We start from the raw sequence: 19,428 nt of genomic DNA on the forward strand, positions 1-19,428 counted from the left end.
TCATGACAGCTCAAGTGGGAAAGCCCTGGGCTGGGGAAAGAATAGCTTTGTAACGGTCAGGGCTGATGCTTTGGACCCCGCTGTGGGTGGGGAGTTGGAGGATAAGGGAAGGATTGGGGGTGGGGAATGGGGGCTCCTATTTTTGTCCCAGCCTAACAGGCTGTTCCCCACTTGGCCACCAGAGGGGGCTCTTCAATGAGTGAGCCCACCCCACCTTCACCCCCAGCATCTAGCCTCTGTTCTTTTATTTTTAATTAGTTAGTTAATTAATTAATTAATTAATTTGATAGAGATACAGCAAGAAAGGGAACACAAGCAAGGGGAGTGGGAGAGGGAGAACCAGGCCCCCCGCTGAGCAGGGAGCCTGATGCGGGTCTTGATCCCAGGACCCTGGGATCATGACCCGAGCCGAAGGCAGCTACTTAATGACTGAGCCACCCAGGCACCCCTAGCCTCTGTTCTAATATACTTGGGGGTTTTCATCGCCTTAAAACAAATCCCGAAGTCCGTGTTTTATTTCCATTATGAAATCTATCACTGTCTGAAATTACCTTGGGTTTTTATTTGGTTACTCACTGTCTGACTCCAGGTTCAGAAAATTTAATTATCCTGTTCACCATACACCTAGCTCCTAAAACCGTAACCCAGCACAACAAAGGTGCTGTGTTGGTTTCCTACAGCTGCACTAACAAACCCCAGTGACTTCGAAAACACCAATTTATTACCTTACAGTTTGGGGGAATTAAATGTCCAAAGGTAGTCTCCTAGGGCTGAAGTCAGGGTATGTCAGTAGAGCTGGTCCCTTCTGGAAGCTCCAGGGGAGAATCCATTCTCTTGCCTGTTCTAGCTTCCTTGGCTGTTGGCCTTCTCCATCCTCAAAGCCAGCAACTGTCACATCTTCTCCACTAACTCAGACCCTCCCGCCTTCCTCTTGATACCTAAGGACTCATGATTACTTTGGGCCTGCCTGGGTCATCCTTAATTTAATCACACCAGCAAAAATCTCTTCTGCCTCTTAGGTGACTTACCTACGGGTTCCAGGGATTAGGATTTCTTTGGGAGGGGTGCGGGCATGATTCTACTCATGAAAATATTGCTGGCTAACTGCAGGGGTGACGGCTGAAATGAACAGCGTACCCTTACACCACCCGCCAGGCCTCCAACAGCTCTTCCCTGAGCATGTTAAGGGTCAATGTTCAGCGTGTCCTTTGCTCTTCCCAGGCAGAGATAAGAGGCAGGGATGCTCCAGGATGGGTTGAACTCCATGTAGCTAGAGAGCCGCCTAGACTAGAAGCGTCTGGTTTGTTCCTGTCTGCATTCCTAATCCCAACTCAGTCACTAGCTATGGATGATGGCTTTGTACTTCTAAGCCTCAGTGTTCCTGTCTGTGAAATGGGGATGAAAGTGGCCATCATTTATTGAACCCAACTCTGGTGACCTGAATTAAAAACCCCAGTCCCGGCCTTTATTTGCTGTGTGACCTTGGACCAATGGCATGACTTCCTGACTTACCTCTTGGTGAGATGGAGCTAACCCTAACAGCTGTTGTGTTCCATGCATCACAGGCCGCAGGGGATGGGCTATATGACGTCACATCCAGAAAGGGCTTATTTGGGCACTAGAGCTTGGCACACCATAGTACTCAACTCAACAAAAAGCAGATCTATCATTATTTTTCTCATTTCTTTTCTTCTTTTTCTTTGTCTTTGTCTTCACCATCTTTTTTTCTCATACTTTTTCTTTTCCTCTTCCTTTGCTTTATCATCCCCTATTTTTACCTGGTGTCTCTGTGTTAAATGTTTTTTGTTTGTTTGTTTGTTTGTTTTTAATTTTATTTATTTATTTGTCAGAGAGATTGAGCACCGGCAGACAGAGTGGCAGGCAGAGGCAGAGGCAGAGGGAGAAGCAGGCTCCCCGCTGAGCAAGGAGCCTGATGTGGGACTCGATCCCAGGATGCTGGGATCATGACCTGAGCCGAAGGCAGCCGCTTAACCAACTGAGCCACCCAGGCGTCCCTGTGTTAAATGTTTTTAAAATATTTTCCGCACACCAGGGGTGCCTGGTTGGCTCCGTCATTAAATGTCTGCCTTCGGCTCAGGTCATGATCTCGGGGTCCTGGGATCGAGTCCCGCATCAGGCTTCCTGCTCAGCGGGAAGCCTGCTTCTCCCTCTCCCATTCCCCCAGCTTGTGTTCCCTCTCTTGCTAGTCTCCCTCCATCAAATAAATAAATAAAATCTTTAAAAAAATATTTTCCACACACCTGACTTCTTTTGGCCTGAGTTCCTTCCTGCCAGGTCAGAGCCCAAGCTTCACATTTCAAAGCTCTACATAACGTGAATGCTTTATTAATGCCGGTTCCTTGTGTCAGGGCTTCTGTCTGTCCGTCTGGCTCCCAAGGGGGTTTCAAAGACTGAGGGTCCTGGTTTACCCCCTTTCTGTAGAGAGGAACAGCTGAGAGACCATAGAGAGAGACCTGTGGAAGGGGAGACGGACCCTCCTTCCCTCCACCGCTCCCTTTCTGTGCACTGGAAATGAAAACATCTGAGAAGAGATTTCTATTATTCTACCCCTGGGACTGAAGGCACCAGGGACGCACACAATTCTGTCTCCGTGTCTGCATGACTTGTTATCAGAAAATTAGAGTAGAAAAGAAGCTTTTGTTCAGCTATGGAGACATCTTAATAGGCGCTTTGATTGTTAAACAGAAGTTTCTGTATCAGTTTAATTGCTGTAAATGCTGTTTGCCTTCTCTGTTATGATAAGGCCTGGATTTTCATAGATTTCCACCACCCCCCTTCCCTTTAAACAGTTTTCCTTTGCTTTTAGGCTCGAGTTGGCAAGTTTAATGAAATCCACACGGAGACAGTAAAGCAAGGATCTCAAAGTTCGGGTCTGCACACCCACGTTCGAAGCCGCGTGTTGGTTATTACTGCTTGAGACTAATGACGCTGTAACTGTGCGATGTAATTGACAGAATTCACCCCTTCAGCCAGAAGGAAATGAAACCAAACGACTAAACTTAATTACTTCTACTTCTTGAGAAGGTGCTGTAATTGAGAATAACAGCATAACTGGGATATGAATCTGAAAGTGAGATGTGCTTATAATAAAAGAGGATTTGCTCTCTGCTGACTTGAGCCTCGGAAGCACCATGTTGGTTTCTTGGGGTTGGTGGCAGGGGGACGCGAGGTGGTTAGGAAAGTGGAAAATATCTAGATCAGGGCTTCTCAGCCTTGCTGCTTTTGACATTTGGGGCTGGTTAATTCTTTGATGGAAGGGCTGGCCTGCACGTTATAGGATGTTGACCCGAATCCATGGCCTCCACCCACTGGGTGCCAATAACACCTCCTAACCCTACTGTGACAACCATTGCCCGATGTCCCTTGGGAGGCACAGGTTACCTTGGCTGAGAATACTGGTGAAGGGGCTTTTGCAGGACTTACGAGGAATGGCAGAATTATTCTGTGAGGTTCTACTGTGCCTAGCTGCGTGACCTCTAGCACGTTACTGCATCTCTGAGCCCTGTGTCTTATAGGGAAGAACAAGGCCATTGACTGCACCGAGACATAGTTTCCAGGTCTACAGTGCACAGCCTAATGCCTAACACATACTGAGCAATCAGTTAGCTCACGCTTCCATCATAATACACTTGGACTCAGCAAACACATAAGAAGGACTTGCTTTGCTTCTGGTGATGCAAAGATGAGGCTGGGGTCCCCGTCCTTGCAGGAGGGGCACATATACACAGACTTGTTGGTTCTATCTTATTCTTCACCCATGGTGGACATGGCTGATCAATCTTGGTGTTCTTTCCTGTTGGGCCTCAGTATCTTTCTCGACACGCCTTTCTAGAGAGCCACTACGAATGTCCCATGAGATGAAGCCCAGTCGGCACTCCTAGTTTTGTAGATTTCCCGTGAGGAGCCAGTGCATCAGAGCTAACGAGAGCTTTCTCTCCAGCCAGCTGTCCCATCTGCACCTGCCCTGGCGCTGGGGAAAGCATTTTAAGGAGTTAGAAAGTAGCATCCATCTTCCCAAAACAGACTTAAGTCCCCAGAGGAGCTAGGAATGGAAAGAATGCTCTCTTTCACTCCTTTTTTAAAATCGTTTTTTCTTTCTTGTCCTTTTTGTTTCCCTCAGAAACTGAAACAAGTGGCGAGATGGCTTGGATTGGGTGACATTTAGCTTTTCGTTAAACTGGAGGAAATTCCACTGGCTATGACTCTGATTGATACACCATACTGCTCCTCGAGTGGCTTTTCTCTGCCCTTTGGGCTTGGAAAATCATTAGCTCTCCCAGAAAGAGTCCCAGCTTTACAAGGGCAGAATTGGGGTTTCTGGAAACAGCTTTCAGATAGCTGTCAACGGTGTCCTTAGACAGAAGAGAGGAGGGAGTGGGTTGGAGGTTAAGTGCTCTCTGATCGGTTCAGACATGACCAGCTCCCAGGGAACATACCACTCTGTGTAAAATGGGATAGGCGTGTGTTAGCTCCGGAAACAGGGAGCTGGCTCCATCTCTCTGGCCTGTGAAAGGAGAGATGGTGTGTTGGTCAGCCACTCGCTTCCTCTCTGCCTAGCTGGTGGAGATTTCACACGCAGTGCAGCTTCATTTCTGCTGCAGTTTCACACACCTCCTCAGGGCCTTCGAGGTCGAAGAGGAGGGATGTGAGGTGGAGTGTTAGTGGAAGCCCCGGGGATTTAGCTTAAGGCATGAAAAGAAAGACCAGATGGGGACAGGCATCCAGTCTGAAGTCCGTGTGGTTTATGGTTTCTTGCTCATTCCCATCCATCCATCAGTCTATCTAGCCATCTCTTCATCCATCCTATATCTATATCTACCCACCTACCAATTCATCCACTCACCTACCCATCCATCACCCATCCACCAATCCACCCACCCACCCACCCACCCATCCACCCATCCATCCTCCCATCCATCCGTCCACCCATCCATCCATCCACCCATCCATCCACCCATCCATCCACCCATCCATCCACCCACCCACCCACCCATCCACCCATCCATCCTCCCATCCACCCATCCACCCACCCACCCACCCACCCATCCACCCATCCATCCTCCCATCCATCCATCCATCCATCCACCCATCCACACATTTACCATTCTGACCACCTTCCTACCCACCTATCCATCTACCTACTTACCTATATTTCTACCTACCTATCCAACCATTTGTCCACCTGACTATCCAAATATTCATCCATCCACTTACCAATCCATGTATCCATCCATCCATTCATTCATCCAACTACCCACCTACCCATCCGTCCATCTACCTGCTCATCTGACCATCTACCCACCTATCCAAACATTCATCCACCATCCCTCCATCCACTCACTTACCAATCCATTTACCCATCTGTCTATTCATACATCCACTCACTCTTCCGTTCACTTCTCAACCCATCCACTTACTTTTTTTTTAAGAGAGAAGTGGGGAGAGGGGAAGAGAAGGAGGGAGAGAGAATCTTAAGCAGGCTCCACACCCAGCACAGAGCCTGAAACGGGGCTCACTCTACAACCCTGAGATCATGATGTGAGCTGAAATCAAGAATCAGATGCTCAGATGCTTAACCAGCTGAGCCACCCAGGCGGCCCTCCATCCACTTCTTTTAGCATGAGTTTAAGCGGTACGTGGTTGGACATATTTTAAAGGATCAGTGACAATATACAGAAAGTGACATTAGTTTTCAGTATAGAGCGTGCTTTTAAAATAAGTGTATTTAAACAAACAAAGAGGGTTACCTTAAGATAATAAGTAAATAATTTTATGGGCTTTACAGGACAGGACAAAACAGGGAAAGTGATGCATCCATGCCTGGCATTTGGAATCTACCATTTTAGAACTTTGCACACATTTCTAGAGTCTCTCAAATCTGGATTCACAGCTGCTGTGCATTCTCCAAGGTGTATGACCTTGCACCAATGACTTCCTTGCTCCAAGCCTCAGTGGTGTCGTCTGTAGGGTGGGGATGCTAACCACCCCTTTCTTTGGGGTCGTTTTGAGCATGTAATGAATGAAAGCATGTGAGTCACTTGCCACATGCCTGGCACACACTAAGCACCCCATAAATGGAAGCGATGCTCATTTTTTATTCTTGCCACAGCTGGCTTCTTTCATGGCACTCTCTAGCTGCCCTGCTCAGGGGATCTTGCTTCAGTCAAAGTAACACATGTTAACCCAGTATTCCATTTGGCTTCGGTTTAGCGAGTGATGGTGGTGGTCACTGAAGTCTGCGAGCCTCCCTCTTCCTCCCAGGGCTTGGCTGGAGCCCGCCCCAACCTCTGACCCTCTGTGTAATGGGCTCTTCTCCTCCTCTCTCCTCTCCCTGCAGACACACTGTCCGTGCCACGCTGGTCCCCACAGATCCCTCGCAGAGACCTCGGCAACTCCATCAAGCACAGGTAGGCTGGATTCCTTTGGGCACCGGGGCCCACCTCCCGGCACAGTGAAGGCTGGGATCTTCAGCCGCCAGAGGGGGGAAAGGCTGGGCAGACATTTTGCTCTAGCTCCTGTGTCGTCATGCCCCTCTCTCCTCTGCCAAGCGAAACCTCATTGTGGCGTCTTATTAACCTGGCCCTGGTAAAATCAGCAAGTAATGGTTAGAAAGCCAGAGCTTTGGAGTCCGACTTTCCTGTGTTCCAATCCCGGCTAGTAAAGCTTTGCAACCTTGAGGAAGTTACTTAACCTCTCTGAGGCTCAGTTCTCTCATCGGATAATTCTGCCTACCCGTAGGTGTGGTGAAGGTCAAATGAGATAATATATGCCAAGTGCCAAGCGAAGGGTGTATAATAATCACTCAGTAAACCGTACCATTGTCAAAAAAGTGCCTTACATTCCTAATTTTGGGTTTCCCCTCCCAGAAGACAAGATTTCATACTGAACTCAGAGGTGCTCATTCTCCGTTGATGTGTAGGTCAGTCCAGAGCTCCAGCCCTGTTGGGTCCATGGAAATAACCTCCCCAGGGGTAGGTCTGTCCTTTCAGGAAGGAGACTTGTATCTACTGAACATTCCTTGTAAGAAGTTCATTAACTTTCCAGATTTAACTTTCTACGTTTTATGTCGTTATACTCACAGTCTCCCATAAGCTCAGTGGGGTAAGTAGCACAAGTGTGGTCATGTCCATTTGACAGATAGGGAGACTGAGGCCCTGCACGACTAAGTGATGGGCCTTCAAGCTAATTAAACCTCGCACTCTGTGTTTTTCGGACACTGCTGCTCAGAGTTTTCTTTGTACCGAGGCCTCTGGGAAGTGGCCGAGGGACCTGTGCACTCATTCATGGATTTCTTGCGCTAGTATTTGTAGAGCATATCTGTGCCTGGGTAGCAGCACCGCGCAAGACCTAGGGCCTGTGCCCTTGTGGAGCTCGCGGTCTGGTGGAGGGTTAGAGGGCTAACAGACTGCGACGGTACCTGGGAGAGGGGCTACAAGGGTTGGGGGCAGTATCAGGGGCAGATGGATCACCATTGGGGGTACGGGGCCAGGCGGAACGAGCACACTCTCCCAGAATGGCACCTTGTCAACAGTTTTTGAAAGAAACATGTTGACAAGATAGTTGTTAAGACTAAATGAGGAAATGGTGGAGGAAGCCGCGAGAAATACGTGATAGACTCGTCCGTGGTCAGGCGGGAGATGCCCCGAGAAAGGCATCAAAGAGAACGGCCCTGTCTGTTTGCTTCCCCACTGCCTCGGGCACAACTGCACCTCTGGGTTGGCCACACCCCTGGCTCAGCTCCACCCCTCGGTTGGTCCCACCTCTGGGTTGGCCACACTCCTGGCTCAACTCCACCCCTGGATTGGTCCCGTCCCGACTCAGCTCCATCCCTGGAGAGGCCACACCCCTGGCTCAGCTCCACCCCTCGGTTGGTCACACCCCGTCTTAGCTCCACCCCTAAGTCGGCCACAGCCTTGGCTCAGCTCCACATCTAGATTGACCCCATCTCTGGCTCAGAACAGTGGGTTCAGTAGACCCCTGCTTAGCTTCATTCAGTATTGGCCGCACCCCTGGCCCGGCTTCACCCCTGGGACTGACCCTGCCCCTAGCGCAGCCTCGCCCTCTTGTTAGGCGTTATCCCGCGGTTCTGGCTCTAGCGACCTAGAGTGTTTTAGATCTGGTTCTACCTCGTCCTCAGATACTGATTCCCAGAGGCAGGGTGATGATCTTGGGCATTAGAAAGGTCTTCTTGGAGGAGCCGGGACTTGGGATGCCCTGTTACTCTTTTGTCTCACCCTGTGTTTCTCCCCCGGCTCCATGCCATAAGGAGGAGACCTAGACTCACCCCAGCCTTGGTGAAGAAATTAAATTAAAATCCCATTCCCTCCACCGTCCTCAAAGCCACCCCAGCCAGAGTTCAGGAGGAGAGAGAGCTGATCCCAGAGATGGGAGAGGACTGGAAAAGAAAGAGAACTCTAGGCTCCAAGGCTCGTGCTGCCCGCCCGCTGTCCCCACACAGTGGGCTGGTTGCAGGGTGTCGGGGGGAACCACAAGCCTATTCTCTTCATCCCCGAGAGCTGCCAAATGGCACACGGTAGGGCCCGCCAGACTTGCTGGCCCCGTGGAAGAGACAGAAAAAGACTGAACCACCCCCAAGTCCAGAACTGGAGAGGAAGTTTCCTCAGTCACAAGAGTCCCCATTCCAAACATTACTATTTGCTTCGATACACAGGCTTTGGGCTGCGGCTGGTCCTGCTCGGAGGGTGACTGACCCAAATCAAGCACGTTGGTACTGCAGAGGGATGCAGCCTTGCCCTCAAAGTTCTCAAGCACCGAGTTACATAATCACTTCTGATTTTCATTTTGACACTCGGAGGCAGAGGAGATTAGATACAACTCCTGCGGAAGGTGGCAAAAATTGAAAATGAAAATTAACTCTGACCCGGCAACCTTCAGCACTTTTCTGGGGCCAGGCCCGCTGCTGTCTGGTATCTCTTGAGGGAAAAAAGCACCCCGGTAGCAGCGAGAGCCCCTGGAAGTTAATGTGATGCGCCTCTGTTCCCGATGTTTCCCTCTCCCTAGCTGTCTATCGGAGCCCTCCCACTGCCTTGCGTTTGCCGCAAGGCAAGTGGTGGTGATTGGTGAGGAGGATGGGCTCACCGCCTACAAGAGCTTTCACTTTGGGGACCCTCTTCTCAAGTTTGAGGCCTCAGCTCTTCTGGGGGGGGGAAGGCCCCCATCACAGTGTCCCAGATGATGTGACTGGCAGTGAGGGGGTGATGGGTGGGCTCCTGGGAGCCCCCACCTTGCTTTGTGGTTCTCTGAGGACAGCTCTAGCCCCATCCATCGCCCCATCCCAGTACTGAACTCGGCACATAGCCTGGCACCAGGCAAGACTTGTTACGAATGTCCAGGTAATAATGAAGTTACAACCCAATTGAGTGAGCCTTTACTACATGCGAGGCGGTGGGATGCCCTAGACATGCATGGCCCGTTGGGTCCCCCCAGTCACCTGGGACGTTGGTTATCATCCCTACTCTACAGACAGGGGAGACCAAGTCTCCGGTGGTCTGGACAACTTGCTGAAGTCACACATCCTGGAAGAAGCAAGACTAGAATCTGGGGCCTGTGTGCTTCCTCTTGAAGCAGCTCATCCTTCTAGAGATAGCCCGGTCACTGCAACCTTGCCCTTGAACGTTTTCTGTCTCTCTTCCACAGGTTTTCCACCAAGTACTGGATGTCTCAGACGTGCACAGTCTGTGGGAAAGGAATGCTTTTCGGCCTCAAGTGTAAAAATTGCAAGTAAGTGGCTGCATCCAGAAATGTTTTCGTGGTGTCTGAGGTCCACGGGAGCTGTGCTGGGCTTTGAAATAGCTTACAGAGGTTTGATTTCTTGGCTCTCTGGAGGATCGCTTGCTCCATGTTTCAGAACCATGTCTTAAGGGAACCTCTACCTTTGGGGAAAGGGTCAAGGAGGGCAATTTGGAGGAAGCAGCAGAGTCGTTGGATGATGTGGAAAATGTGGAAAACTGTTTGCCAAGGCACCGCCGTATTTGCACATTTGTAGCCTCTAAGATCAGGGGTTGGTCCACTTTTGGTCCAGTTGGCTGAATAGTAAATACGTTAGGGTCTGGAGACCCAACGACTCAACTCTGCCCCGTGGCAGAATTGCCGCCACAGACAGTATGTCAACGAACGGGTGTGACACATTTATTTACTCCAGTAACACCTTATTCACAAATACATGCTACAGGCTGGCTTTGGCTCATCACACGTAGTTTGCCAACTCCTGACTTAGAGTTTGTGAAGTCCTTTCCTCCTTTGTTTTTTCTCCTCCGAGGAGGGTATCCTGATTCTCCGTGTTTTACAGATGTGAAAGCCGAGTCTCAGCCAGGAGAAGCCCCTGCCCGAGGTCACACAGTCCCGACCCCTAACTCCTCTCCCCTCTGTGGCATCATGTTGGTCTCGAGTTCTGGTTGGGAAGGCTCGACCTTGCAAACCTCCCTCACTTGCACACACCCGTGCCAGCTTGTGGCTGGGCAAAAGGCAGGAAAAGTGGCAGAAAAAATGTCCGACGTGGACTCTGTAGTCAGACTAGGATGGGTTCAAATCCTGGCTCTATTCCGCCCTAGCTGTGACCTTGGACAAGTCACCCCACATCTCTCTTCCTCATTTTTTTTTTGTTTTGTTTTGTTTTGTTTTTTAATCTGCATGAAAAGAAGAATCCTCCTTCCTGCCTGATGGGGCGGTTAGCATCCAACAAATCAGGACTCAAGGACATAGCACAGTGCCAGGCTCAGAGTTCTGTCCTCTGTCAGGGGTCGGGAATGCCTTTCTGCCTGGCCTCCCTCGCTCCTGCCATAAGCGTTTGCAAAATACTTTTCTGGTCCAATTCCTGTAAGATTGTCAATAACATATAATAACTATATCTGAGAACGCCACGTGAGAGTGCCTCTGTCTGCTTGATAGGAACGGTTCAATTGAAAAGAATGTAGGAATCTGTCTTTCCTTGTCCAGCCCAGGCTGGCTACACCCCTTTGGGCTCCTTCTGGCCTCTGCACATCCCTGCTCCTTGGTGGAGGGGACGGCAGCGGTGGCGAGCGCTTGTTCTCCCCCTGCCTGGGTGTCTCACCTGAGTAACAGAGGTAAGGCTGAGCTCCCTTCCTTCCCGGAGTTGGGGAGGATTAATTAGCCATAAGGGGCCATAAACTCCCAGGCATAAGGGGCAGTGGGGAGCAATGGCCCAGAATGACCACATTGGTCCCCCCTAGATCCTGGCTCTCAGGTGAGGGAGCCCTCAGGATGGCGATCCCTGGCCTTTCTGACTCTGAGAGGCTTGAGGCCAGGCCCTCGGGTGCACTGATACTCCCCACACACCAGCTGCCCCGGGGGGGCCTGTCTCATCCTTGCGTACTCACACCAGTCACACCGTGTTCTGAGGGAAGCGGCAGCTCTCACATCCTCACACCTGCGGAGTGGAGGCTTTGATGTCGGGTAATTAGGTGACAGGGACGCAGCCAGGAGTCAGTGAGGCTGAACACTTCCTGAGCCGTTTTAATTTTCAGCCCAAGAGGCGGAACTCTGAGGCGGCCTTTGCTCTTGCTCCTTGTTCTAGAAGTAATGAACAAAGACTCAGACCCTGCTGGGGGTGGGGGAGGAGGTTGGAGGAGGGATGGGAACGGGGGGGGGGGGGGGGGGGGCGGGAAGCACAGGCTTTGGAAGTAGCCAGAACTGAATGTGAGTCCCAGTCCCACTGCTGCATTCTGTGTATGAGCTTGAGCCAACGACTTCTCAGTCATCTTGGGGTTCAGTTTTCCACTCTGCAAAGTGGGTGTGATGCTGGCCCCTTACCTGGGGCTGTGGGAAGGAGCCAATGAAATGTTCTCACCCCATATGACCATGTTCTGTCAAAGAACATTCTTCCTCACTCCACCTGGTGCAGAAATGGCTCCTGGGGTGTAAGAAGCAGAATTCAGCCGAGGTTGGATTGCACTGTTGATCTCACCAATTTGCTCAGCTCTTAGAGAAGCTTCCAGAACAGTGGAAGGAGAGTCTATAGTTGCTCCGAAGGTCTGGCATGCTTCCAGTATTTTGACATTTGTGTAACTACAACAATTTTGTGCTTGTGTAGCTGCAACAGAACTTGGGGAAGATGCACCTATAGAGAAATGAATTTTGGTAGAACTGAAGTGTGTACGTAAAGAGCCATGACCGTTGACAGTGCAGAGCGGTGGCACCAAGAATCAGGAAGCAGCCTTTTGGGGGGGGGGAAATTGTTCATTTGCTCAGCTGTTTATTGAGCACCTACTATAATCCAGGCACGGTTCTAGGCTGAAGGGAAATCACAGTGACTAAAACACACAAAAGCGCTGCTCGCCAGGGAAGTGGAGGGACAGTCAACACACCAGCGAAATAGGTCATCTTTCTATTCAGAGGATGCTAAGTGCAAAGGAGAACAAAGCAGTGAGGGGAGTGAGGAGGGGCTGGGGGAAGGGCTAGGATTTGAATTAAAGTGCCCAGGGGAGATCTCACACTCCAATGGGAACTTCAGAAAAGTAGTAGTCTGGGGCACAAGTCATTTCCTGTTGTCCTAAAACATCCCAGAGGTGTGAGTTTCAATCTGCCCTGAAGACAGTGCCTCCTCCCACCCCTGCCCTGAAACCTGCCCCATTTCCTCTTCTGTTCCGCCATTGGTGGTTCTGTTATTGCCAGAAACCTTCGGGGTGAAGGATAGGATTGGACCCATGTGGCTCCACGTGTGGTCCCTGGACCAGCAGCACCAGCATCACCTGGGAGCTGGTTAGAAATGCAGACTCTCAGACCCTGCCCAGACCTGTGGTATCATTTTAAGATTGTTCTGGTGATTCTTGGGGCGCCTGGGTGGCTCAGTGAGTTAAGCCTCTGCCTTCGGCTCAGGTCATGATCTCAGGGTCCTGGGATCGAGCCCCGCATCGGGCTTTCTGCTCAGCAAGAAGCCTCCTTCCCCCTCTCTCTCTGCCTGCCTCTCTGCCTACTTGTGATCTCTGTCTGTCAAATAAATAAATAAAATATTAAAAAAAAAAGATTGTTCTAGTGATTCTTGTACATGTTAAGGTTGGAGAAGCACTGCTCTGAGTAGTCTCCAAATTCCTTGTAGAGCTGATTTTGTCTAGATCAGGGGTCTCAAGCTCTAGTGTACATCAGAATCCCCTGGAGGGTTTGTTAAAACTCCTGGGCCTGCCCCAGAGTCTCTGATGTAGCAGGCCTGGGGTGGAGCCCCAGAATTTGCATTTCTGCTAAGTTCCCAGGTGACACTGGTGCTGCTGGTCCTGGGACCGCATTTTGAGAACCACTGCTCTATATAAAAGTAGCAATTTGACAAAATCAAACTTTATTCTCCAGCCTGACATTTCAGTAGATGAGGCTTGCTTTTGGGGTTTTGATGTTTTTTTGTTTGTTGGTGGTAGTGGCGGCTTTTTGGTTTTTTGTTGTTGTTTTTTTTGGTTTTGGGTTTTTGTGTGTTTTTTTGTTTGTTTGTTTTTTGTTGTTTTTGGTTTTGTTTTGTTTTGTTTTTGATTTTAAAGACTGGTCAATCTTTGCTAACTATTTTTTAGGCTTTTGTGTTATTTCATCTCTTGGCCTCATTCTGTAAACTTGAGTCTTGTTCATCATCATCTCATCCAGTATTTGTGTGATAAGCCAAAAGATAAGGCATGATTGGAATCTGGGGTTGTAGGTCACACGCATACACCTGTATTTGAATCCTGACTCCACTACTAGCAGTCATGTGACCACTTCTGAGCCCCATTTCCTCTTCTGTCAAAAGAGGAAAATAATATCTCCCTCACTAGATTGTTAAAAAAAACCCACAAATACAAAAAACCAAAAAGCCCCCCAAAACCCTAAGTGAGGTAAGTAAGGTAAAATGCTCAGCCCCCAGTACCTGGTGTATTATAAGAACATCATACATGAAAGCAAATACTGTTACTAAATTTATGGGTTAATTTTGGGGTACCCCCCCTACCCAGGAAGCCAGGATACTCACGAATGTCTAACCCCCTCTCCTCCTCCTTCGGCTTAATGGCCACTTCCTCCGGAATTATCATCAGCTGTCTTGTTGGCGTTCTGAATAGAGAGATTAGCAAACTAATAGGAAATTATGCTCAGAAAGCAATTTGCAGTTATCTAAATTGAGGACTTTTCATCTAATAGGTTCATGAGCGCGGAATGGAGTTTCGTTCTAAGTGGTCGGATGTCAGCACAATCCCCGTATTGTCTGATGACTGTGGATTCAGCTGCAGGAAGATGCTGATGGGTTTCCCAGCTCTCATTCGTGCGGTTATCTGCAGCTTTCCTCCTTCTCGAGGTCTTTCCACAGGTTTCTGCAGAACCGAGGTCTGGATCCTTGGAAACCTGGCCACTCCTATCTGCATGTCTTGCAGGAAAGTGCTCGGTGGTGGATTCGCGTGGCTTGTGTTCTAGGAAACTTGAGTTTGAACCGAGGGTTTTTTTGGTTTTTTAACTGCAGGGACTGGGTATGGAAAGGAGGGGACGTCTTCCAAAACTGTCAGTGGAGAAGCATTTGAATTGTCTGTCTCTTGTGTGCTTTTTAGCCCCCTTCCCCCCACTCTGTTTTCAGAGTGTGCTGCGGTTCTGGTTGGGTCAGCATCCGCGGAGACACCACTGCTTAAAACTGTCCCACCTGAGCCCCTCCGAAGGCTTCCTGGCCCAGATGCTGGAGATAGGGCCTAGAAACCTGCATTTTTAATAAGCCTCCTAGAGGGTTCAGATTTGTACTGCAGTGTAAGTGAGGAACAGGGATCTAGAATTAAGGTGGGGGTGAACCAGTAGGTTAATTATTACTCCAGGGGGGAGATGCCCAGGCTATACCCGGCTTAGGGGGGGTGGGGAGATACGTGATGCGCATCAGGGGAGGCCGTCCAAGAGGCCTTTGAAGCCTTGAGGGGGGAGTGGGACTTAGCCAAGTGAAGCAGGGGGAAGGGTGTTCTGGGCAAGGACGTGGCATGGGCAAAGCTTGGATCAGGACTTAGAAGGACTTGAGCATATTTTGCAGTTGCTTGTACCTGGCAGGGGGCTGGGTCCAGAGAGCGCTAATTCTGCCAGCAGCTGCAGTACCGGGCCCTGCTGCTCTGACTCATGGGCGCTGTTACCTGGGGCCCCAGGCCTGGGTAGTAGGGACTGCTCACTCCCCCTCCAGCCCCATTCCTTGGAAGCTGGAGCTGTCATCTTGCTGGAGGGAGTCGCTTGCCAAGGACAAGGCCTTGGGGAGAACAATGCTGGTGTCAGGGTGGCCTTTCCTTCTGATAGTCGAGTGCAAGGCAGAAGCCAGGGGTTCTGACGTTCTCCGAGTCACCTGCTCTTACAGCCTGAGACAGGAGGGCCTTGGGTGTTAGAATGCCTTGTAGATGCTAAGACTCATTTTTCTCGAAGACCATGGAGGAGTACTCACTGCTCTACTTTGAAGACAGGATGATGAAGTCAGTGACCACAGAGCACCACCTTCCCCTACCCATGTATGTCTGGATGTATATCCAGGGACCTCATTTACCAGTGGCTGTGGACGCCGCTGCTAACAGCTCAAACCTGAGCCCTCCACTGGAGGTTTGCTCTTGGGGAATTGCAGCTGCCTCACCCCGAGGTGCCTGGGGGGGACCGGGGAGGCTCCCCCTCCCCCACTGGCTCAGAGCCAGGCACTTACTTGGGTAGGTATACAGAAAGCCAGCTAGCTTGCCTCAGGGCAGACACCCTCTGTGGTCCAATTCATGGTCCAGAGCTCCAGACGGATCAAGCTGAGACCAGAGTCACTTGAAACCACATCTTAGCTTAGCTTCTCCCCCATTTCCTATTCTGCTCCCCCTACAATGGAATTGGTCTCTCTTGGAGAACTCCTTCCATATATCGCTCAGGAGAACACCCATCTTAGGACCCGCATCTAGGGAACCCAGCGTTGTTGTTTTACCATAAAACGACAGCAGGAGCCACACCCTGGAGCCAGAGAGAGCTGAGTTTGGGTCCTGGCTCTTCCACTTCCCAGCTGTGTGATTCTGGGGAAGTTTCTAACCCTCTCTGATGTAAAATGAGGCTGAACCATTCGTGTGATGTGAGTGCACCGATCACATTAAAGGCTTGGGGATTCCCTCGAATCAGAATCTTTCAATAAATCATTCCGCATTTATTTAGTTGTAGAAACTGATTTTCTGTTAATGCAAAGTGGGAAGAGAAACCTACTTGCTAAATCCCCTCCGTGGGTTGATGCGAGGTTCAAGTTCTGGAAAATTTAGCACCTTCCCTCCTTTTCTGTAGTACTTGTTCCCCATTTGTCTTTTGGGATTTTCCAAACCATCCCACTTCTTGGGGGACATGTGTAAGCATTTACATCAGGGTTTCTCAACCTCAGCACTATTGAAATCCTGGACATTGCAGGATCCTGAGCAGCATGGCTAGCCTCCACCCACCAGATACCAGGAGCAACCCCGCAACACACACACACACACAGAGATACACACCCCATCCCCTGTTGTGACAACCAAAAGTGTCCCCAGACTTTACCAGATCTTCCCGGGGGGAGCACAGTTGCCCTTGGTGGAAAACAGCTGGTTTATGTAACGAATCAGTCATTGCCAACCAGTGGGACTGAGGCACACATCATTCAGTTCTGGAGTGTCAGCGTTAGAATACCATTACTGAAATATTCAACAGAGTCATCAAACATCTTGGTTTGCCTGGGACTTAGCACTGAAAGTCTCATGTCCCATGCGACCTAAGTGGGTCGGAGCAGAGCTCTGCAAATAAAAACACTTCATGTGCTCCAAACTAGGTCACTGCCTGCTTCTGGAGGGGTGAGACCCATAAGTATTTTCTTGGAAAGGTCAAGAGTGAGCTTGGAAAACTGAGTTAAGAGCACAGGATTTCCGATTTATTCCATTGTTTGCATGCCCTTTCTGTACCTCCCTTCTCCTCCTACCTTCAGCAGCCCGGCTGGACATGCTTTCCACTTCTTTTTCTGTAAGCTGTCACTTTACTAATCTTCGTTTAAATGAGCCGTGCACACCTTTATCCAGTTTTGCTCCATTACTGGACCTAGTCACTTGGATTTTCTGCTCTTTTCGGTTCCTATCTTGCCCTATAGCATCTCCTAATCTGTGTTTTTGCCTCAAAACACAATGTTTGATCTGAAAATGTCCTGGCTTTGTACAGTGACTCCGGCCACAGGTGACGAGCTAGCTAGGAGGAAAAAGTAAGCCACGGTTGGTTTGAGCCACTGGCTGCACTAATTTCCCGAACCCTGGAAAAACTGGGGAGGTGATCAGTGCTGATGTCACAGCTGCTGCAAGGCTCCTGAAAGCCTCAGGAATTTGCACGACACACAGGATATTGGCAGGATATAATTATAAGCATGCGTTTCAGAGATCACCAGCTTAAAGCCCAGACTTACTTTTCCATTAATAGAAACATTTCTGTGTTTTGCAACGATCATAGTGGGAACTCGTGCTCCCTTATATGAGTTTTTACCTAGTACATGCAAAACTTTGCATCCAGTTACAGTTGTATGGGAAGGGGGATTATGATTCCACTGGATGCCGAGGTGGGCATTGAATGGGATGAGGACGGTGCCCATGATAACATGTGTTAAGGGCTTACTAAATGCGGGACATTTTGCTAAACACTTTAATGCATGATCTCATGTAATCCTTGCAACAACCATGGAAGGTAGGGTCTGCTCATCATCATTTTACAGATGAGGAAACGCTGACCTTCAGGAGTAAAGCCAGAATTTCCCAGTAGATAGATCTGCTCGTCAAACCACTGGTATCTATGATTCGAGATCCCAGACTCTTAACCACTTTGCAAAGGGCCAGTCACACAGTAGGCCAGCCACAAAGGCTAGCCCCGAGGCAGAATGTTCTCAACCTGACCCTGGACCAGAGCTGGTCATCTTTTTCTCCTCCTTTCCCCAGCCGGCTATCGTCTCCCCTATTTCTTGAATTGAAAGATGGCCAACTGGTCTTTGTGTTTTGATGAGCACCTCTGGGGCCTGGGAGCCAAGAAGACTCTGGGGTCACTCTCTCTTCTCTTGGCAGAAGTTGCGAGATGAGAAGGGGGACATCTCCAACAGCTAATAAATGCACAGCTGTCCTGCACTATATCCTCCTATGGAGAGAAGTGCCGGGTTTTCTAATCATTGTTCATTATTTGGCTGACGTTTCCAGTATGATTTATACATTAATACCCCCCCCCAACCTTGTTCATTTCTGTTGTGGTTGTTTTCCCTAACCCAGTCTTGGGCCAGAGAGCTCAGCCTCACTGAGTTGTCAGCAGGGACAGGAAGAAGTGTTTTTGATATCCTCCACTGAGAGCATATGGGGGCATTTCTAGAAGCATCAACCCAAATGAGAGACCGCAAGGGAACCAGGATGAGACAAAACTGTTTGGTTGGGGTATTCAACGAAACAAGCCCCATGGGAAAGGGGGCAATGATTTGGTTCAGTGATTTTGCAGGAAGCCTTGAGGAACTCTTAACGCTATGAGCTGGGAAAAAGAAAACAGAGGGGGGAAGTCAGAGAGATAATGAGTAAGGGCTGCCCTTTAATTTTACTATCTGCCGCCAGAGGGGGGCTTTCCAAAATGCAGATCTAGCCTTCACCTCCCTGTTTAAAATCCTTCCTTGGTTCTCTCTTGCTCTCGGGGCAAATCCAGGCTCACGATGTTAAATGGCACCATCCCTTGCTCATCTGTCCTTCCAGCCCTCTCACTATCTCCCTCCTCACACCCAGACCTTTAGCTTCATTGAGATGTCTATCCCTGTGGCAGGCCACATGCCCATCAATCAACACATCTTTGAACTGCCTTTTTTTGCTCCTGCCTGGATCTCTCTTGCGCACTTCAGCTATATTTGAATATATACATTCGGATATATAATTCAGATATAGCCGAATTTACGCACTTGCACATTTATCCTTCAGGCTCAGCTCAGTTGCCACTTCCTACAGGAAGCCCTCCAGGACTTCTCTCAGGTCCAAAGTGCTACACCCTATCCTCTACCGTCATACCATATCACATAACTAGGATGTGTTGGGCAGCATACCTGCCTGTCTCTCTGACCAGACTTTAAACTGGTTGAGGGTAGGGCTGTGTCCGTGTTGTTCACTCTTTGTATGTCCAGAGCTAGCACATACGTACTTGGCACATAGAAAGTGTTCAGTAAATACTGTTTGTGCCATAGACCTCCAAAGTTACTTCTGGAAGGAAAGTGGTTCTTGCCAACCCAAGGCCCCAAGAGCCAGTTCTCATCCACTCAGAGGCAGCCGAGGAGAGATGTTCATGCTTAAAATAGTGAGAGATGGGTTCACATACCTGGTTGGTGAGCTCCATGCTAAATGTTTGCGAGAGAGATGATTGAAGAAAGAATTCTGGCCCTCTCTTATGACACATGGCCAGGACCTCACAGAGCACCTGGCACACAGAGGG

General features: G+C 49.5%; 1 protein-coding gene across 2 annotated transcripts in view; it reads left to right on the plus strand.

Annotated features, from left to right (window-relative positions):
- Positions 1-19,428, plus strand: part of KSR2 (kinase suppressor of ras 2) — a 409,167-nt gene that overhangs the window by 299,975 nt on the left and 89,764 nt on the right. For both annotated transcript variants that reach the window (XM_032876184.1, XM_032876185.1), the window contains exons 6-7: positions 6,359-6,428; positions 9,679-9,762. In XM_032876184.1, the coding sequence (XP_032732075.1) occupies positions 6,359-6,428; positions 9,679-9,762 (154 nt within the window). The remainder of the gene's footprint in view (positions 1-6,358; positions 6,429-9,678; positions 9,763-19,428) is intronic.

Source organism: Lontra canadensis, unplaced genomic scaffold, assembly GCF_010015895.1.
Source record: "Lontra canadensis isolate GAN:19392208 unplaced genomic scaffold, GSC_riverotter_1.0 scaffold58, whole genome shotgun sequence".
Lineage (NCBI taxonomy): Eukaryota > Metazoa > Chordata > Mammalia > Carnivora > Mustelidae > Lontra > Lontra canadensis.